A 17433-nucleotide genomic window follows, 5' to 3' on the forward strand; every position below is an offset into this window, starting at 1 on the left:
AATGCTATGCATCAGTTTAGTGACAAGTGCATCTACCCACATGGAGAGCGTCCCTGGGGCGAGTGGAGGTAGGGTTGAAGATCTAGAGCTGACAGCATTGTAAAAGCCAGGGGTAGGCAATTGCTGTGGCTTGGGAAATACAAACCTAGGGCTCACAGGTACAGCCATGGCACTTAAAACCACGAGACTGGATGAGGTCATCCGGACAAAGGATGTAGATCGACAAGAGGCCAGACAGTGAACTGTAAAGTAAAGCAAATGACACCTCCACCCACGCCGTTCTCCAGAGGTGTCATGTGAACGCATGCAGAGGACACAGTCCCAGCTTGGACAACCCTGGCAGCTCTGGCTGTGGGCCCCAACAGGGGGCGGCGCCTCACTCGGGCGTGGGCGGGGCCTCGGCTAGCGGCGGCCGCTCTGGGGCTTGCTGGCGGCTGGGTCGGTGACGTCACTGCATGACTGGGTTTTTATGAATGAAAGGAATCCTGTGCGTGAGTAATTCCGGGAAGCTCGCCTTACAACTGCGCGCCGCTCCAGCCCCCTGCGCCGCCTGCCCCATAACAAAACTCGGAACGGCGCTGCGCGGAGCCGGGTTCCTAGTGAACCGCGGTCCCGATCGGAGAGGAGCGGGACTCGAGAGCGGCCTGGGACCGCCACCGCGACAGCCGCGACAAGCGCGCTCTGAGCGCCGGGCCTGGCGGAGAGCGGTAAGGACGCGTCAGGGACGGGGACCGAGCTCCAGGAGCGTGCGCTCTGGGTCCTGCCTGGGCCACGGGTGGTCCTGCCCCTTCGGTGCCCCCTGAACATCAGCTCCCCGAGGGGCCTCCGAGGGGCTGGCTGGGAGGCGGTGCGCGGGCCGGGGAGGAAGCCCGAGCGGGGGCGGGGGCGGGGCGTGCACGTACGTGACTCGGTGAGAACAGTCCCTGGAGCCGCGCCCAGCACCTTGGGTGCGCGGTTTGTTTACGTCTCTCAGTGGCGTGCGTGCGGGTGTGTTCTCTGGGGAGCGCCCTGGGTTCTGCGGGCTGCGTGCACACGGTGTACTTCAGGGTGTGTGTGTGGCCGGCCGCACGCGCTCCCTGGAGACTGACACTAGCCCAGTGTATCTTGAAGTGGGTGCGCACCAGTGTCCACTGGAGCAAATGCGGAATAAGGACCCGAACGAAGGAAGTGGCCCAGTCCGTGGTCACACCAGGTCTGGAATTTTTCTCCCTCCCCTTCCACCCTCCGTCATCCTCCCCCTTTCCACCAGCCGGGACTGCCCGGCCCCTGTTGTCTCTGGAGTTTCCCCTGGCTGGAGCCATGTGACATCAGTGTTTGTTCCTCGCCCAGCGCGGGTGCCTGCAGCTTAGAATAGAGCAGAGGTTAGCTAGCCAGTCTTCTCCTGGCCACCTGGTGGATCTGGTAACCTAGTACATGGAAATCCTTCCTTAGCCCCAGGTTTTCTGGCTCCGTACGGACTGTCCATCTCCTGGTTGTTTGTCCCATTCCTCCAGTCTCAGGAGAAACAGGGAAGGCCAGAAAGCCTGTGACAAATTGGGGAAGACAAGGCTCTGGTGGCTACTGAGGTCGCACCTGCTGGGTTCAGGAGGATAGGGTGAGGCTGGCTGTCACACTCTTCAGATTGGACTCCTTAGACTGGATCTCTGTGTGGGCTGCTGGACCCCAGGGCCAATTAAAGACTGGGTCAGCTGGCACATCTGGAGTCTACCTAGGCCCAGCAAGATCAGCCCCCAGTGCTAACCCCTGGTCTTCCTGAGAGAAGGGTTAATGTGGGAGGGGAGTGCTGCAAGAAAACACCTGCTCTGGGAACCCCAGGATCCCACTCGGACTTTCCCTCTTGTCCCCTCCCCACCCCCCACTCAAGGGTGCTGGAATCCTAGGCAACTGACTTTGTTAGGGGGTGGAATCAATATATTTTAACTTTGAGCCCAGTGAGTTCTGCTGCCAATGTGAGGGCTCCAGGGTCCCTATCTGTAGTCCGATGGCAGGGGAGCTCTGGAAGACACACTAGAAGCTGAGATGCACAGCCTGGTTTCCAGGGGAACTGGGAAAGCGGACGCAATCCCAAGGCCCGGACCTGGAGGTATAGGTAGGTAGAGTTGGGGGTTGGGGGTTTGCAGCCAGGACCACAGGAATCATGTGGGTCCATTCTTAAACCTCATCAAGAAACCTCCCCCAGTAGAGTTGGGGGTCAGAGGTGAGGGGAAGTGGCTAGCTGGCTCACTGACAGATGGAAACTTACCATTGAAAGATTGTTTCCCTAGGGCAGTGGTGGCACATGCCTTTAATCCCAGCACTTGGGAGGCAGAAGCAGGTGGATTTCTGAGTTCGAGGCCAGCCTGGTCTACAGAGTGAGTTCCAGGACAGCTGGGGCTACACAGAGAAACCCTGTCTCAAAAAAAAGAAAGAAAGGAAGAAAGAAAGATTGTTTTCCCAGTGACTCCCCAGGGGTCCAATAGGGCCCAGGAGCCTAGATCATGCACTTTTTTGGTTTAATGAGCATTTTGTCTTCATGTATATGTTCGCACTGTGTGTGTACCTGGTGCCAGCAGAGGTCAGAAGAGGGTCTTGGGTCCCTTGGAATTGTAGTTACCAGTCATGTGGTTGCTGGGAACTAAATATGGGTCCTCTGGAGGAGCAACAAGTGTTCTTAACCACTGAGCCATCTCTCCACCTTATTTATTTTGGAAGGGAGGACAGATTTATTTGAGCTAATGGTGTGAGAGGATAATAGGTTCACAATGGCAGGAAGGCCCAGTGGTAAGTTGTCTGTGGCTGTGGTGATACGGAGCTGCTGGCTCCCGTCTCAGTGTACCTGGAAGCTGCTGGGCCAGATGTTGGGGGTGAGACTGACAGGCAGATCCAGAGATTGCCTTCTAGGAAACAAAGTAAAAGATCTAAAGAAGTAGATACAGTGTAGCAGCTGATAGGTGGGCTGCAGGGAAAGCCACCTTTGCTTAAGTACCAACAGGGTTCTTCTTACTTAGCTGGAGTCAATCATGGAAAGTTTCCCTGGGGATGTGGCTGGGACTAGGCGACTGGTGGTGACTCTGGAACCCTGAGGACAAGGGCTATGATTCCTCTTTGGGCCTTCAAGGCTCAGCACAGTGACCTGGCCGACAGTACGTGCTTCCTGGATCTGTGGCTAGTTGAAGAAATGAGCAATGGGTCCATGTCCTTGAGCTCCGTGACACAGGTAGAAAGAGGACCTTGGGTCCAGGGAAGCAGAAAGCAAAACTGTGGGCTATTGGAGGCTTGAAAGAATCACAGACCCCCGCCCCCCACCCCACCCTCACAGCCCCAAAATGAGCAGGTCCTATAGAGTGCAGAGGAGTTCCTCCACACACACAGAGCCTGTGTTCCTTTTGGCCAATAGTCAATAGAAAATCCTATCTGCTCATTTGTTGGTTAGCGAAAAAGATGCTGGGAGAATGGAGGGAATATGTTAGCGGCTGGAGGCTCCTCTGTGGCCTGGAGCAGCTGGTAGCATGAGCTCTGTGGTATTGATTTCCCCTCCTCCCCAAAGTTTCTTTAAAACTCATCTTCCATTTATGTAGATGTTTGTGCCTTAGTGAATGTATCTGTACCATATGTGCAGATGCCTGTGGAGGCCAGAGGGTGTCAGGTCCCTGAAACTGTAGCCACAGGCAGGTACGATCTGCTTGAAGTGGTATCGAGGACCGAATAATGTAGGTCATCTGCATGGGCAGCAAGTGTTCTTTGACCACTGAGTGATCGATTTAGCCCGATTTTTGTTTTTATTTTTTTTATTTTTATTGTTTTTGATATAGGGTCTTATGTAGCTGGGCTGGCTTTGAACTTCTGGTGTTCCTACCTCTGCCTCCTGAGGGCTTTGATCATGGTGTACGTCGAGACCACACTCGCCTAGCACAAGGTCTCAAAACATGCCTAACATGGTCAAGTTTGTAGGCGTGTGTCTCTAGTGACCCCTCTGATGCTATGGGGGGTGGTGGTGGAGGTGGAGGTGGGGGGAGGGGCGGTTCAGCAGTGGTGAGGCCACTGTGGTCTTGGTCTGGCTGGAAGAGGAAGTGGGCCCTAGCTGCGCAGGTGGAGGGGAAAGGAGGTCAGGGCTCATAGACTGGCTTCTTGTGCTCTCATGCTTCTGCCTCCAGGAGGCCCTCCCTGGTTTCCTTTCCTTTCCTCCCATACCTCCACCCGCTAGGTGGCTTTGGAGCTTTTTATGCTGGGCCAGACTCTAACATTGTAAACTCAGACATTTTTGCCATTGCTGGGAGGGAACCTTAAGCTCAGGGGAGGTTGGGCATGTTGGGAAATCCAGAGAAAGGGAGTTGACAACCTGAAGTCACACAGTGAGAGTGTGGGGTAGCTGAATGGGGCTTTAACCCAGGCCTCCTCTTCCCTGTGGTACTGCTCAGTTCTCAGCCTTGCACCCTTCCAGCAGGGAGGAGGGGCCCCGCGCTTGCTGCCAAGACCCAGGCAAACACATTTTTTCCCCTCTGTCCTCAGCCAGAGAGGAGCCCATGCCAGTGGGTGGGCCGTCTGCAGGATGTCTCGGGTGTACAGCAAGGGGCCAGAGACAGGGACAGGAAGGCCATGGCCCCTGGCGGGGCAGCCGTCATGTCCCCAAGAATGAGCTCACTCCTGGGTCTCCAAAGAATACTAGGAACCTCAGACTTGGAGTTGGCCCTGGCTTCCCCAGGAAAAAGAGGAGCCTCGAAGGCGGGGTCCCTGGGTCAGGCAGACTGGTGGCAGTAGGCTGTCCTAGCCTTGTGTCCTGGAAACTGGGGCCTGCTGCTGGAAGCCAAAAGCCAAAGGTGATGGGAAAATCCCCCTTCTCGTGTTGAGACTGGCTGGTTGCTGAGCTAGGACATTCCTGGGCGAATGTGGGTCTCCATGGATGGCTAGGATGCCACTGAGGAGCCTGAGGCTAGAATGGGGGTTGGCGGGACAGAGGAGAATGGGCAGGTCCCCAGCCTTCCTAGGGCCAAGCACTCATTGTCTCTAAAGAGCATGGCTGTGGTCCCATCTCTTGGGGGCTGGGGGTGGGTGGGGTGTCGGGCAGGGGACTGGCTGGGTAGAGAAGGATTCTGAGGCCGTGTGAAGAAAACAGGGAGCTTTTGGAAGACTGGGGCCGTGTCATCTCACTGGAAACAGGTGACGGCTTAGAGCCGTCTGTGCTCAGCCACCCAAGTCCACCTCTGACTTGACCTAAGACTCGTGCAGTTTACACACGGACTCCACTCTACAAACAGGGAGACCAAGCTCAGGAGGGATAACAGCTGACGGGTGGGGAGCCAGGCTCTGCTGCTTAGGTTCTGGAACAGGCTCTATACTCTAGTACTCAGCACCCAATGGGTCCTTAGTGAACCTATGTGGGAGAGACCCCCTTCTTCCACCAAGACTCTTGACAAAGCAGGTATCCATACCCCCATCCCCACCCAGCTCCATCCAGCTGGCAAGAGGGCCTGGAACACGCGTTGTCCTTTGCCTCTCCCGTCGGCAGCCAACCTAACCCAGGTTCAGGCAGCACAGGCAGCTTCCTCGTCACAGGTGAGGAGATAGGGTGCAGAGAAGGGGCTGTACAGAGGGTGTAATGTGAGGAGCTGTCTGGCTCAGTAGAGCTTCAGTGCTTGGGCTCTGCCCTGTGTGGCTGTGTCTCTTCTGTCACCCTCTCTGGGCATTACCTGGCAATGTTATCAGGGAGACCATGAAGATGATGGTGGGTCAAAAGAGTCAGTCCCGAAGCCAGACAGTGACGGCCCACGTCTTTAATCCCAGCGCTTGGGAGGCAGAGGCAATTGGATTTCTGAGTTCGAGGCCAGCCTGGTCTACACAGCAAGTTCCAGGACAGCCAGGGCTACACAGAGAAACCCTGTCTTGAGGAGGGAAAAACCCACCCAGTCCTGAGATTTTTCCCCATGTCGGGATTCCACTCTATTGCAGATAGGTGGCTATGTGGCTTCTAGCAAGTACTGCCCCTCTCTGGGTCACTACCTAGGGCCTTTCCTAGTTCTGTAGGTGACCCTTGCTGGCTATGCTGGCTCAGAGCAAGCCCCCAGAGCTGGCTGCAGCCCTGACAGCTGGTCAGGCTTAGCAATTTTACTAAGTTCCCAGCTGTCCTCTGCCCCTCTATTTATAAGTTCTCACTAAAGCTGTAGAAGAAATCGTCCCACTCTACAGATGGGATAGTAGAGACTTATAACTACTATCTACTAGAGAGAGAAGAAGCTCTCTCCAGGTTGCACAGCCTGGAGAAAACACAGACAGGACTCTGGGCTCGCCTCCCAGCCTGTGCCCCTTTCGCTGTTTCCTACACCCTGATTTGGGCCAAAGGTCACATGGGTGGGGTCCTGATGCTTGCTCCAATCCTCCTGGCACCTGTGACATCGGCTCCACATCAGGGCAGATGGCAAGTAGGATGAGGAAGCTGCCTAGCAAGTTAGACTCACACCTTGCCTCCCTAAGCTGGTCTTGGAACTCAGCTGGGACACTGACCAGCTGGGTGACCATGACAGAGACTTCAACCAACCCCCCACCCCACCCCTGTTCACCTGCTTCCTGCCTCTGTTGGGCCCTGGCTGGGCAGCCTCAAACACCCAAGGCTGACTCAGCTGTGTGGTGTAGGGACGGCAGGGAAATGGACGGTGACACCACTGAGGGAGAAAGGCTGAGGGACAGCTGGCACCCAGCAAGCTTCTTACCCTGCAACAGAGGGTGAGCCTGAACCTGGCAGGCGAACGGAAAGGCAAAGCCGAGAGGCATCAGAGGATGGCGGTGGTCTAGAGGGGAGAGGGCAAGAGTGAGAGATGAAGTGAAATAGATTCCCAGAGGCAGGAGGCAGAATGGAGGGAGGCAGGCTAGTGGGGCCAGCAGGATAGGGTTGGGCACAGGGCCTGCCTGGAGCCTGGCATGGGTGCCTGGACTCTTGTCTTCTGGCTGGTAGGGACCCATGGGACCTGCTGGAGGTATCCATGTGGGCTGTATCATGTTAGATTTTCTCGGTGCACAGGTACTACCGCTCCCCAGCCCCCCAGTGTGTGGCTCAGGTGGGGACTGTTTAAAGAACGGCCACTGCAGGCATAGTGGCCCACACCTGTAATCCTACTACACGGATGGCCAAGGCAGGATGAACAGAGAAGTTCTAGGCACACCTGGAAAGTCAAGTGGAACCCTTCACCCAGAATCAGCATGGAAACCCACACCTGCCCATGTCCCGGCCCCAGGTGCAGCTTCTTCCAGCTGCATCCATCATTAGAGACATAGTAGCTTTTGTTCTGTAGAGGTAGGGTCTTGCTGAATAGGCCAGTCTGGCCTTGAACTTGATATGTAGCCAATGTGATCTTCTTCCTGCTTCAGCCTCCCCAACCCTGGGGACTACACCCAGGGTGTGGGTCACGGTTTTCTGGTTTGTTTTGTTTGAGACAGGGTCTCACGTAGCCCGAGCTGGCTTTGAATTCATGATCTATATGATGTATGATGATGACCTGAACCTTTGAACATCCCGAGTGTTAGGATCACTGCTTTGTGCCTCAACTCTCCGGCAGGCCCCATAAACCCCTGCTAGCCCTGGGGCCACAGTTGCCATTTCAGTCAAAACAGTGTCTTGAATGGCCAACTTCCCTTTGCTGCCCTGCTCCTTCCTGCTGACTGAGCTGCTGGACCCCTGACCTGGTAGAAGTTCTTCCTCAGAAGCCCCAGACTGTCCCCACCTTGGCCTGAGTCACACGGAGAATCCCACAGTTGCCACATGGGCATCTTCTCTAGCCACTTTCTTCAGCCCTGGGGAAATCATGGAGGATTCATCAAGGTCCCTGCTGTTGAAGAGGGGACATCCTCGCAGGGCAGACACACTGGGCAAGATGCTGCCTGTGTGTGGTAAAGACTCCGTGTGTCTTAGCACACAGGGTGCGAGTATGTGTGGAGGCCAGAGGCTGGCGCTTGGAGTCTGTGATTGTGCTCTTATATGAGTCAGGAAGCCCACACCTACCCCCGTCCCTGCTCGAATTACAAGTGGGGCACTTGTATTTTTATGGGTTTTGTGGATCCAAACTCTGGGCCTCCCACTTGCCCTTTTACATTCTGAATATTTACTTTTATGTCATTTGTGTGAGTATTTTGTCTTCATGCATGTCTGAGCACCGAGTGTCCTATCCCTAGTGCAGAAAGAAAGGAAAAGGACTGGAGAGATGACTCCTGTAACCCAGGCTGGCCTCGAACTTGCTATGTAGTCAACACTGACCTTGAAGTCCTTGATTCTCTACCTCCAGGGTGCCGGCTTCCCTCCATTAGTTTTTATCCACCTGGCTCCCCAGGGCTCTGTCCATGGCAAACTGCAGCTATTCAGGAATTGGCCATTGGAGGAATGTGAGGCTCTTAGGCTTATGAGGGAGGCTCTGGGGACCAATGGGCTGGCTTTAAGCTAGGGGATAGCTGCTGTTCCCTCTAGACCAGTTGTTCTTAGCCTTTGGGTCTTGACCCCTTTGGGGGTTGACAGACCCTTTCACAGGGGTCACATATCAGATATCCTGTATATCAGATATTCATACTACAATTCATAACAGTAGCAAAATTACAGTTATGAAGTAGCAATGAAAATAACCGTATGGCAGGAGTCACCCCACCTTGAGGAACGGTTCAAAGGTGGCAGTGTTAGAAAGGTTAAGAATCACTGCTCTAGGACATGCTGATGGGCGGACCTAGGGAGTCTGGGAAACCTTTCCAAAACATGGCCTCCCACAGATCCTGCTGGGAAGGAGACTGGGGTGCTGGGTCTTGGTAGAATGCTGGACGGACTGTGGGTTGGTGGGGTGCTCGCTGACCTGCACACATATGTTCTGGGCACATTTCTGTAGACAGCCTGTAATCGCAGCACTCAAGAAGCAGTGACAGGAGGACGGTGAGTTTAAGTCCAGCCTGGATTACATAGTAAGACCATGGCTTTAAAACAAAGGCAGGTGAGATGGTTCTGTAGGTAAAAGGGGCTTGCAGCCAAGCCCAAGGATCTGAGAGGGATCCCTTAGAACCCACACAGGTGGAAGGGAAAAAACTGACTCCTGCGTATTATCCTCTGATCTCCATACAACTGTCACAGCTCTGGTATACCTGACTGAGGTACATATAAATGTAATAAGTTGAAGCAAACCCCAAACTTGCAAGCCCTGGCCCCACGTGGAAAGGGAGAGTGGAAGGATGGCCTACTCCCTCAGTTCACATTTGTTGCGTACCTAGTGTATACAGGCACTGACCTTGGTGTGGAGAGGCTGCGGTGAAACGGGCACTTCGGTGGAGAAGGAGAAGAGGAGGGACAACCCATCCATTGGGATGGGATGTAGTCAGAGAGGACGTCTCTGAAAAGGTGGCCCTAGGCTAAGACCTAGATAATGAGGAGTCACTATGTATTGGGGCAGTACTGGGAGAGCAAGAGTGAAGGCTGGACTGTTGGGGTCAGAGGAGGTTGCTATCAATTCTGAGAGAGAGGCCTTGAATGCCAGGTACGGAGAGTGGATTTTACTCAAAGTAAAACATGAACACACCAACCAAGGTGACCCTGAACTTCTTTCTCTCCCAGGTCTCCAGCCCAGAGGACACCTTCTGCGAAAATGTCCGTGGATCCCTTATCCAACAAAGCCCTGAAGGTGAGTCCCCTTGTGGTCTCTCTCTGCTGCTGCTCCAGCGACATCCCGATTCCCCTTTCCTTCCTGGAAAGCCCAAAGGGGACTCAGCAGCGACGGGGCTACAGAGACAGGTTACTTCCTGCTGAGCGCGCTTTCCCCCCACTGCAAGGGGCTTTCCAGCTGGGTCCAGGACTTGGTTAGTTTGAGCCCCTGGTGGCCTCTTGTGATGCTGATCCCGATCGCCTTCAAGGTCTTGGCTCAAGTTCAGTAACCACCAAAACTGGGGGAGGAAGGGGGCGCAATGGGAAATGGGGAGGCATCCTCAAGCACGGGCCCTGTGCCTGTTTCCCCACGGCCGTCACGCAGGTCAAGCGCGAGCTGAGCGAGAACACGCCGCACCTGTCGGATGAGGCGCTGATGGGGCTGTCGGTGCGCGAGCTGAACCGCAACCTGCGCGGGCTGTCGGCGGAGGAGGTGACGCGGCTGAAGCAGCGGCGCCGCACCCTCAAGAACCGCGGCTACGCGGCCAGCTGCCGCGTGAAGCGCGTGTGCCAGAAGGAGGAGCTGCAGAAGCAGAAGTCCGAGCTGGAGCGCGAGGTGGACAAGCTGGCGCGCGAGAACGCCGCCATGCGCCTGGAGCTCGACGCGCTGCGCGGCAAGTGTGAGGCGCTGCAGGGCTTCGCGCGCTCGGTGGCCGCCGCCCGCGGGCCCGCGGCGCTGGTGGCCCCCGCCAGCGTCATCACCATCGTCAAGTCGGCGCCGGGCCCCTCCCCTGCCGCTGACCCCGCCCCCTGCTCCTAGTACCCACCCCCCACCCCAACCACATCCCTCGGACCCTCTCCAGTCCTAAAGTGCCTGAGTGCCTTCTGCTCCTCATCCTTTTTCTCTGCCATGGCTACCCGTTGTAGTGACTTCACATTCCTTTCCTGGGCTTTAACTCTTTCAGGCCCCCAGACTGGGACCTGATGACCCCGGGGAGGGGCAACTTTGCTAAGTTGGGGGTAGGGGGGAGGCGTGGGGGTTCTAGGTTTCCCTGGGCTGAAAGTCCGTCTCAGATTGAAAATGAGGTCATGTAGAAATGGTCCCGGAGGAGAGCTGGTGGGAGAGGCTTTGGATTGTGTCAGTATGCCTTTCCAACCCTCCTAGGACTCAGGACTAGGTGTGGCCTTGTGAGAGTGCCCTGCTGGGGGAAGCAGAACTCAAGAGACCCCCAACTGTGCTTGGGACTTGGCAATGCCAGGCTATCCCAAGCTAAGAGTCTTTGGAACGGATCAATGAAGCTCAGTTGACATATGGGGAAGCTGTCGGGCAAAACAACCTAAGGCCACTGAGCATGGAATAGTTGAACTGTAAACCCAAGTTGGGGCCTTCTTACAGCTGCCTTAACGAACATTCCAAGCATGGCTTTCACAGGGGGGACAGAACCCAGGGACTGAACAACGTGCTAGGAGGGCCTCCCTGGCCTGGGGAGACACAGGTGTCTGTATGGTGGGGAAAGAAGCTGAAGGAGAGAGAAGGTGACATAAAGAGATGAGGTGAGGTGCTGACCAGCCAGAGAAGGGCCCATGGAGATGACCACTGTGGCAGATAGAGGCAGACACTTCCAGATGCGGGGAATGAGGTGGGGGTGAGGTGACTTGAATTAAGGCTTCCACTTTGGTCCCGAGTATCTGTGGTGGTCTGGGGGGCTGACCACAGTCCTTCTGGAAGTCCAGCCCTAGCACCTTCCCAACACTGTATACAGCCGACTCTTCCACACTCTTATTTATTGCACGAATCTAAGTTATTCTCACCAGCCAGAGTCCAGCTCCTCTTCCCTGGGAAATATTTGGGCCCTGAGCTGGACTTATATTTTATATCTACAAATAAATCACATTTAATCTTATATTTAGGGAAAGCTGGGTAACAACAATAGGTTTTTTTAAAAAACAAAACAAAACTGCCCAGATCCCAGAGTTTATTTATTTTCTGACTTCAAGTGAGCCAGTTATCTGCCTTGAGTATTTTGTAGACTTTCTGAATAAAGTCAAGTTCTCTTTTTCCACAAGAGAAGTGAGTATTTTTCGTGTGATCTAAATGAGTGGCCTCAGATGGGTGGGAAGGGACTTCTGGGTGAGGGGAGGCTTATACCCCATTGCTCTCTCTCACAAACAGGTGTGGATGGAGACAGGCCAGGAAAGAGCTCAGTCTGTCCAGTGCCAGGCAGAGAAGAGGTCCTAAGTCTTGAAAACCATTTTCCTGCTACTTTCACATAAGTCTGACTTCCTACAGCCCCGTGGTTTTCACTACTTCCCAGTGTTCTTGACCCAGAGAGAGAGAATTGCTGAGTTCTAGGAGACAGGCTTCAGTCTTAGTCAAGGGAGGGCTGTGTGTGCATACTCACTGACTCTGCCATCCTGGTGAGGAGTGGAATCTTCTGGTCTTCAGCCAGGGGAGCAGGGTTTAAACCCAAGTGGTCTTTTTCTGGGTGGTTTTCCTGGTTTCTTATAGCTCCAGTTTACTTTGAAACAGTGGTTCTCAACCTAATGGTAGGACTTTTTAATACAGTTCTTCATGTTGCAGTGACCCTTAAACATAATTTGTTGCTACTTCTTATCTAACTGTAACCTTGCTACTGTTATGAATCATAATATAAATATCTGATATATAACCCCGATGAAAGGATTGGTCGGCCCTCGGAGGAGTTGTGACCCACTGCTATAATATTAAAGACGGTAGGGAGGAATAGTCTAGAAAGGCCAGAAGGGCTGCAAACCCCAACAGCACAACAGATGCTAGTCCAGAGGACTAGGGAGAGAATCTTGTATGAGGCTAGTCAGGGAGGAAGAGAGAGGCCAAGGAAAGGGGCAGAGGGGAAGAGCCAGGTCATGTGGCTTGGCTGGACCTACAGGACGTTCTCCCCCTCGGATTGGGGCTGTGCCTAGACTCCTTCCTGAGAGGCTAAGCTCAGGCCTGGCAGCGGGAAGGGGCAGCGGGTGGGGGGTGGGCGTGTATGCGGATGATGTAAGCTGTTTACCTTCAGGTTATAGGCTGCTTGGGAAGTTCCCCCACCCACATGCATTCCAGCCATGCCTGTCACCCATAGGCCAGGCTCTTTGAAAGGCATGGTGCATGCAGGGAAGGTACCAGGAACCCCCCTGCCCTAAGGATGGAGGGTGGGCTCAGGGAAGCTGAGGCGAGTGCGCAAGTCTTTGATTTTCTGGGAGATACCTACAAAAAAGGTCACTACCTGCCTCTGGAAAAAACCGAGGACTGAGGCCCAAGCCTCTCAGGGGTGGGGAAAGGAAATTCCTTGTGTTAGGCTGCCTGTGAAGAAAGGAGAAACTGTCTAATAGGGATATGGAACCTGATTTTAGACCTACACAGTGTAAACGCCCCCCCATGACCTACATCCACTTCGCACACAGGAAGAGGGTGGACGCCTCTGCCCACGGCCACTACACTTCTCCCAGACAAGAGGAGGGTAAAAAAACCTCACTGGCAGGCAGAAGAGATTTCAATACAATCTATATTATCTCATATATATATTTCTTCCTGACTTTATTTACTTGCTTCTGTCACGCATTTAAAATATCACAGAGACCAAAATAGAGCGGCTTTCTGGTGGAACGCATGGCAGTCACACGACAAAATACAAAACTAGGGGGCTCTGCTCATACATCATACAATTTTCAAGTATTTTTTTTATGTACAAAGAGCTACTCTATCTGAAAAAAAAATTAAAAAATAAATGAGACAAGATAGTTTATGCATCCTAGGAAGGAAGAATGGGGCAGCTGGGTACAGATTCCTGTCCCCTGTTCCCAGGGACACTAGCTTCCTGCCACTGAGCTCCCCACAGCCTCACCCATCGTGTCAGCAGTGCCAGGGTGGGTGGGGACCAGTGGGGACAGGAACCAGCAACATACTTTGGCCTGGAAGAGAAGGAGAAGTCTCAAGAAGCACACTGCTGGAAGCAATCCCAGGAGGGAACCATGGCCGTGCCTCGAGGAGGTCCCACCTGCCTGCTGCCTTCCAGGGCAGCTTGGGAGCAGCTGGCCGGGCCCTCTGGGTGGGGCCGAGAGCTGGCCTCTGGGTTATGAGGAAGGAAGGAGGCTAAGAAGGTTGCTAGGATGCGACAGCCCCATGAGGTCCCTCCCCATGGACCCCAGGGAAGGAACCTGTTTGTTCCAGAGGTGACCAAGGGGAGAGCATCCAGGGAAGGCTACAAGATAGGGCCTTTCTCCACGGCTCTCCACCTCAAGAGGCTACTGGAGCCAAAACCAAGTGCTGCTTGAATTCTGCCCACCATGCCCCCTGTTACCCTACCTCTGAGGTCCCAGCCCGGGGAGGCAGCTCTGGGATGTGTGTATGTGGAGGGAGCCAGGGAGAGAGTGGGTGGCCCCAGACAAGGGTGCCCGACCCAGCGCTGCAGAACCCTGAGTGCCAGCGGCTCAACAAGGAGTGCCTGGACCAGACAGGAACTGGGGAGGGGCTTTCATATGTGACTAAGGCACAGAAGAGATGGGCCGGGGCCAGATGGAGCAGACCACCAGGCCCTGGATGGTCAGGGGACCCAGGAGGGTCTGAGACCATTCCTACCTTGGCCCCGCTGCAAGACCATCCCTCCAGCCTCCCTCTGGAAGTGATCTGCAATGTGGAGACTCAGACTGTTCCCGTGACCCAGCAGGGATAGATAAACCCCACGGAGACCAGGACCTAGCAGGAGTCTTGACTGCTCCACTGAGGAGGTGGTGGGGAACCCAGGCCCTGGCACAGTCAGGAAATATAAGGGGTGGGGGCTCTGCCCCAGACTATCAAGAACTGGACCCAAGTGAGAGGGCAGTGTGGGCTGCTGGCTGTCCTCAGCAGGTAAAGTGGCCACAGTGAGGACACCCAAGGATCCAGAGCCCCACGTGTCACCAAAAGGCCCATAGGCACAAGGCATCCTTCCTAAGTGGTCCTGAGGCTCCTGGGGTCTGGCTCTGAACCTTGCAGCATGCCAGACAGGCCTAGGTTGGGAGAGGGGGAGGGTCCACAGAGCATTCACGTCGCTACCTGCCCAGAATGTGACAGAACTCACATTGGCCAAGGGTGAAGAGGGAGAAGCGGGCAGAGACCTGGAGAAAGACCAGGCTGGGGCTGGATATTGCACGGTGTAGGGTTAGGCTGGGCCTGACAACTCGGCAGATATCCTGTTGGAGAGGGGGCTTAGGATGCAGCTTCTGGCCAACACACAGTACAGGATGGGTTGCAGAGATGTGACAGCTATGGCCGCTGTCCTCTGCTCCTGCCCCAGCTAGTGCAGGGCTGGCCAGGAAGAAATATTCCTGAGGCCTGTTCCTCTGGAAGTGATATGCGAGTTTCTGGTCCAATAAATAAAAGGGCAGCAGCCACACTGTGCTGGCTGCCCCCCAGCCTGGCTGGGGGCTGGGGGAAGCACCTCTCCTTCCCCACCAGTGCCCACACCTAGAACTCATCATCAGAGCTGAGTAACAGAGTCTTCTCATTGTCGCGTGCGCCACTAAGGCTGTGGGACCGGGAAAGGCTGTGCGTGCCGCCACGCCAGGTGGGCCCAGGCTCCAGGGTGGATTGCTGCGTGTACTGTTGGTAGGCAGGCGAGAAGTTGTGGATGGCGTCCTGCACAATGTCGTGGGGGTTCATGGTCTCTTTGAGGCTGCTGGAGATGCTCTTCATGGGGGCACAGCGGCCTGCAGGGAGGGCAGGTGGGGCATGGGGCCACAGCAGGAGGAGGAGGAAGACTTGGTCAGTCCCTGCCCCTGCTCCTAGGAACAGACCCCACCCCAGTGTTCACTTGCTCCCTCCTGGGACATGAAAGGGACAGGACACCAAGGCTGTTGCTGACCAGGAGAGACCTGGGGAGCTGTGAAGGAAGCCAGGACAAAGGGACAGAGCACAGCACTCGGGGAGAGGACAGGGCAAGACGGGGAAGCTGCAGGTAGTCACTTGGCTCACCAAGCTCCCGTGCCAGGCTGCGGCCCCGGCTTAGGAGGGCTGCTGAACCAGGTACCAGGTACAGTAGCAGGCTGGCTTGTTGGTTGTCCCTCCGAGAGGGCAGGAACTCACTACCTTGACATCCATCTGAGTATGTGCCCCATAGTATGGGGTGGGGTGGAGGCACAGTGTAGGCCACCAAGCCAAGCTGGGGCGATGAACTCAATGCTGGGCCCAGGCCATGAATGGTACTCCTAGTCTCTCTACCCTCTGTCTATTCTGTCTTGGAAACCCTGACAGATGCCCCTACCATTACTTTAGTGGGGGCACTGTGCCCCAGAACCTAGCAGGATGTACTTCAAAACTAGAGAATGGAACCTAGGCAGCCAAGCTCTACAAAGGCAGCCCCCTTAGTCAGGGCTCAGGGCTCTCACCCAGGAGTGCCAGCTTGGAGGAGTTGGGTACACGAGGGGCTACAAAAAGGCATGCCAGTGACAGGAGCAGACTGACGTGCAGGACAGACGTGCAGACAGAGCAGAGAGCAGACCTACCGTATGGGCCGTATGTCAGCACTGCCCAAGGCCAAACCCAGAGCAAATGCAGAGTAAAGGGGCAGGGAGAGAAGCCGGAGGGATAGAGAAGACAAGAGACAGCTGAGTGAAAATTGCCTGCTCACCCCAGGCCCAATGACACCCCCAACCATCCCCCAGACATTCAGGCTGCCCCTGAAGGACAGTGCTCATGCTAACAGGGGTCACCCTGATGGCAGTGGAAGTTCCACCCCACATCTGAGGGCCCCTCTTCCCACGTCTCCTAGGTCTGCTGGAGCTATGCCTACAGGGAGCTCTGTGTCTTACAAAGCTCACTCCAATGTACAGCTTTGGAATCAAGGCTCAGGGACAACCACAGAGCATGTTCACCGCAGCCTACTGTGAGTGCCATGGTTAAGAAAATGGACTACAGCCCGCAGCAGCAGCTTGCCCTGGGTTGGCTGTTTCTTCTAGGGTAGGCACATCTACAGGGAGGTCTGGCTTGAGGGAAGTACATGGGAAGACCACCATGTCACCAGTTCAGTGATCCCTGCAGAGCCTCGAAGACACAACACCCCTCTGTGCAAGATAACCTGGCTTGCTTCTAGCAGCTTGGCTAACAGGGTTTAAGGGACATGGATAAATGCTATGAGATCTTTCCCACTTGGGCCTAGCAGGAAGAGGGGGCTCGGGGGAGGACCAGCCAGCAAATGGCTCAGCAGAGTAGGGATGCCCTCGAACACCAGGGGGGCAGCTACAGCACCAGTGAGTCGGGAGCACAGGCCCGCAGAGGCAGTTGAAGGTCTCTTCCCAAACAAGAATAGTAGAGGGGCTGGGCAGGGAGCCCTGTGCCTGTGGGTCCCTTAAACTCCCAGGCCAACCACAGGGACCTATGGTGGGCACTGAGGCTTGGGGGGAAAAGGGGTTCTGGCCTGCAGCCATGAGGTAAAGCTGACAGCAACTGGATGGCAGATGCTTTTCAGTCAGGAGGCCTCCCTTTCCCACCCCTGCAGTCTCTCACTGGATGGCAGCCTCAGGCATTCCCCTCAGGAACAAGCCTTCTGCCCACCTGGCCCACTGCTTCTCTAGACACCTGCATGAGTCAATCACAGAGGTATCTGGGGTGGGCCCTACCCACCAAGATCTTTCTAGGGCTCTCCTGTGCACCAGGGGCTATGGAATACTGCCTTAGCAATAAGGATTAGAGGCGTGAAGAGCCAGTGGTGGAAACTGCCTTCCGACCCTGCGTTTCACTGAAGCGAGGCTCCCGTGGTTTGTTCCTTGAAGGCCCTCAGCAGGCAGAAGCAGGTCAGAGCAGACGCTACACAGTGGACTCCACTAGTCTCTGTCCCAATTTCCTTTTTTTTTTTTTT

At 55.0% G+C, this 17433-nt stretch overlaps 2 protein-coding genes across 5 annotated transcripts in view; one reads left to right on the forward strand and one right to left on the reverse strand.

The window, feature by feature from the left end:
• The first annotated feature begins 303 nt into the window (after positions 1-303).
• Positions 304-11643, forward strand: Maff (MAF bZIP transcription factor F). Of its 2 annotated transcripts, none has more exons than XM_031349385.1 (3): positions 304-707; positions 9551-9617; positions 9963-11643. In XM_031349385.1, the coding sequence occupies exons 2-3, from the start codon at positions 9582-9584 to the stop codon at positions 10395-10397; spliced, it is 471 nt and encodes a 156-aa protein (XP_031205245.1). In that variant the 5' UTR covers positions 304-707; positions 9551-9581; the 3' UTR covers positions 10398-11643. The 2 variants fall into 2 exon arrangements, with proteins under 2 accessions (XP_031205245.1, XP_031205235.1); XM_031349375.1 differs by lacking the exon at positions 304-707 and adding an exon at positions 995-1192.
• Positions 11644-13086: 1443 nt separating this feature from the next.
• Positions 13087-17433, reverse strand: part of Tmem184b (transmembrane protein 184B) — a 44765-nt gene continuing 40418 nt past the window's right edge. For 2 of the 3 annotated variants that reach the window (XM_031349347.1, XM_031349355.1), the window contains exons 9-10: positions 16082-16102; positions 13087-15286 (exon numbers count right to left, since the gene is read on the reverse strand). In XM_031349347.1, the coding sequence (XP_031205207.1) occupies positions 15045-15286; positions 16082-16102 (263 nt within the window). In that variant the 3' untranslated portion in view covers positions 13087-15044. The remainder of the gene's footprint in view (positions 15287-16081; positions 16103-17433) is intronic. The other variant, XM_031349365.1, reaches the window with a different exon arrangement.

Source organism: Mastomys coucha, unplaced genomic scaffold (assembly GCF_008632895.1).
Source record: "Mastomys coucha isolate ucsf_1 unplaced genomic scaffold, UCSF_Mcou_1 pScaffold11, whole genome shotgun sequence".
NCBI classification, from domain to species: domain Eukaryota; kingdom Metazoa; phylum Chordata; class Mammalia; order Rodentia; family Muridae; genus Mastomys; species Mastomys coucha.

Bases quoted from the DNA above. Each gene is read 5' to 3' on its own strand.
- Maff (XM_031349375.1), top strand. From the start codon at position 1,140: ATGCGGAATAAGGACCCGAACGAAGGAAGTGGCCCAGTCCGTGGTCAC. The intron at 1,193-9,550 runs GTCTGGAATTTT...TTTCTCTCCCAG, and splicing joins CCAGTCCGTGGTCACACCAG to GTCTCCAGCCCAGAGGACAC. The intron at 9,618-9,962 runs GTGAGTCCCCTT...GCCGTCACGCAG, and splicing joins TATCCAACAAAGCCCTGAAG to GTCAAGCGCGAGCTGAGCGA.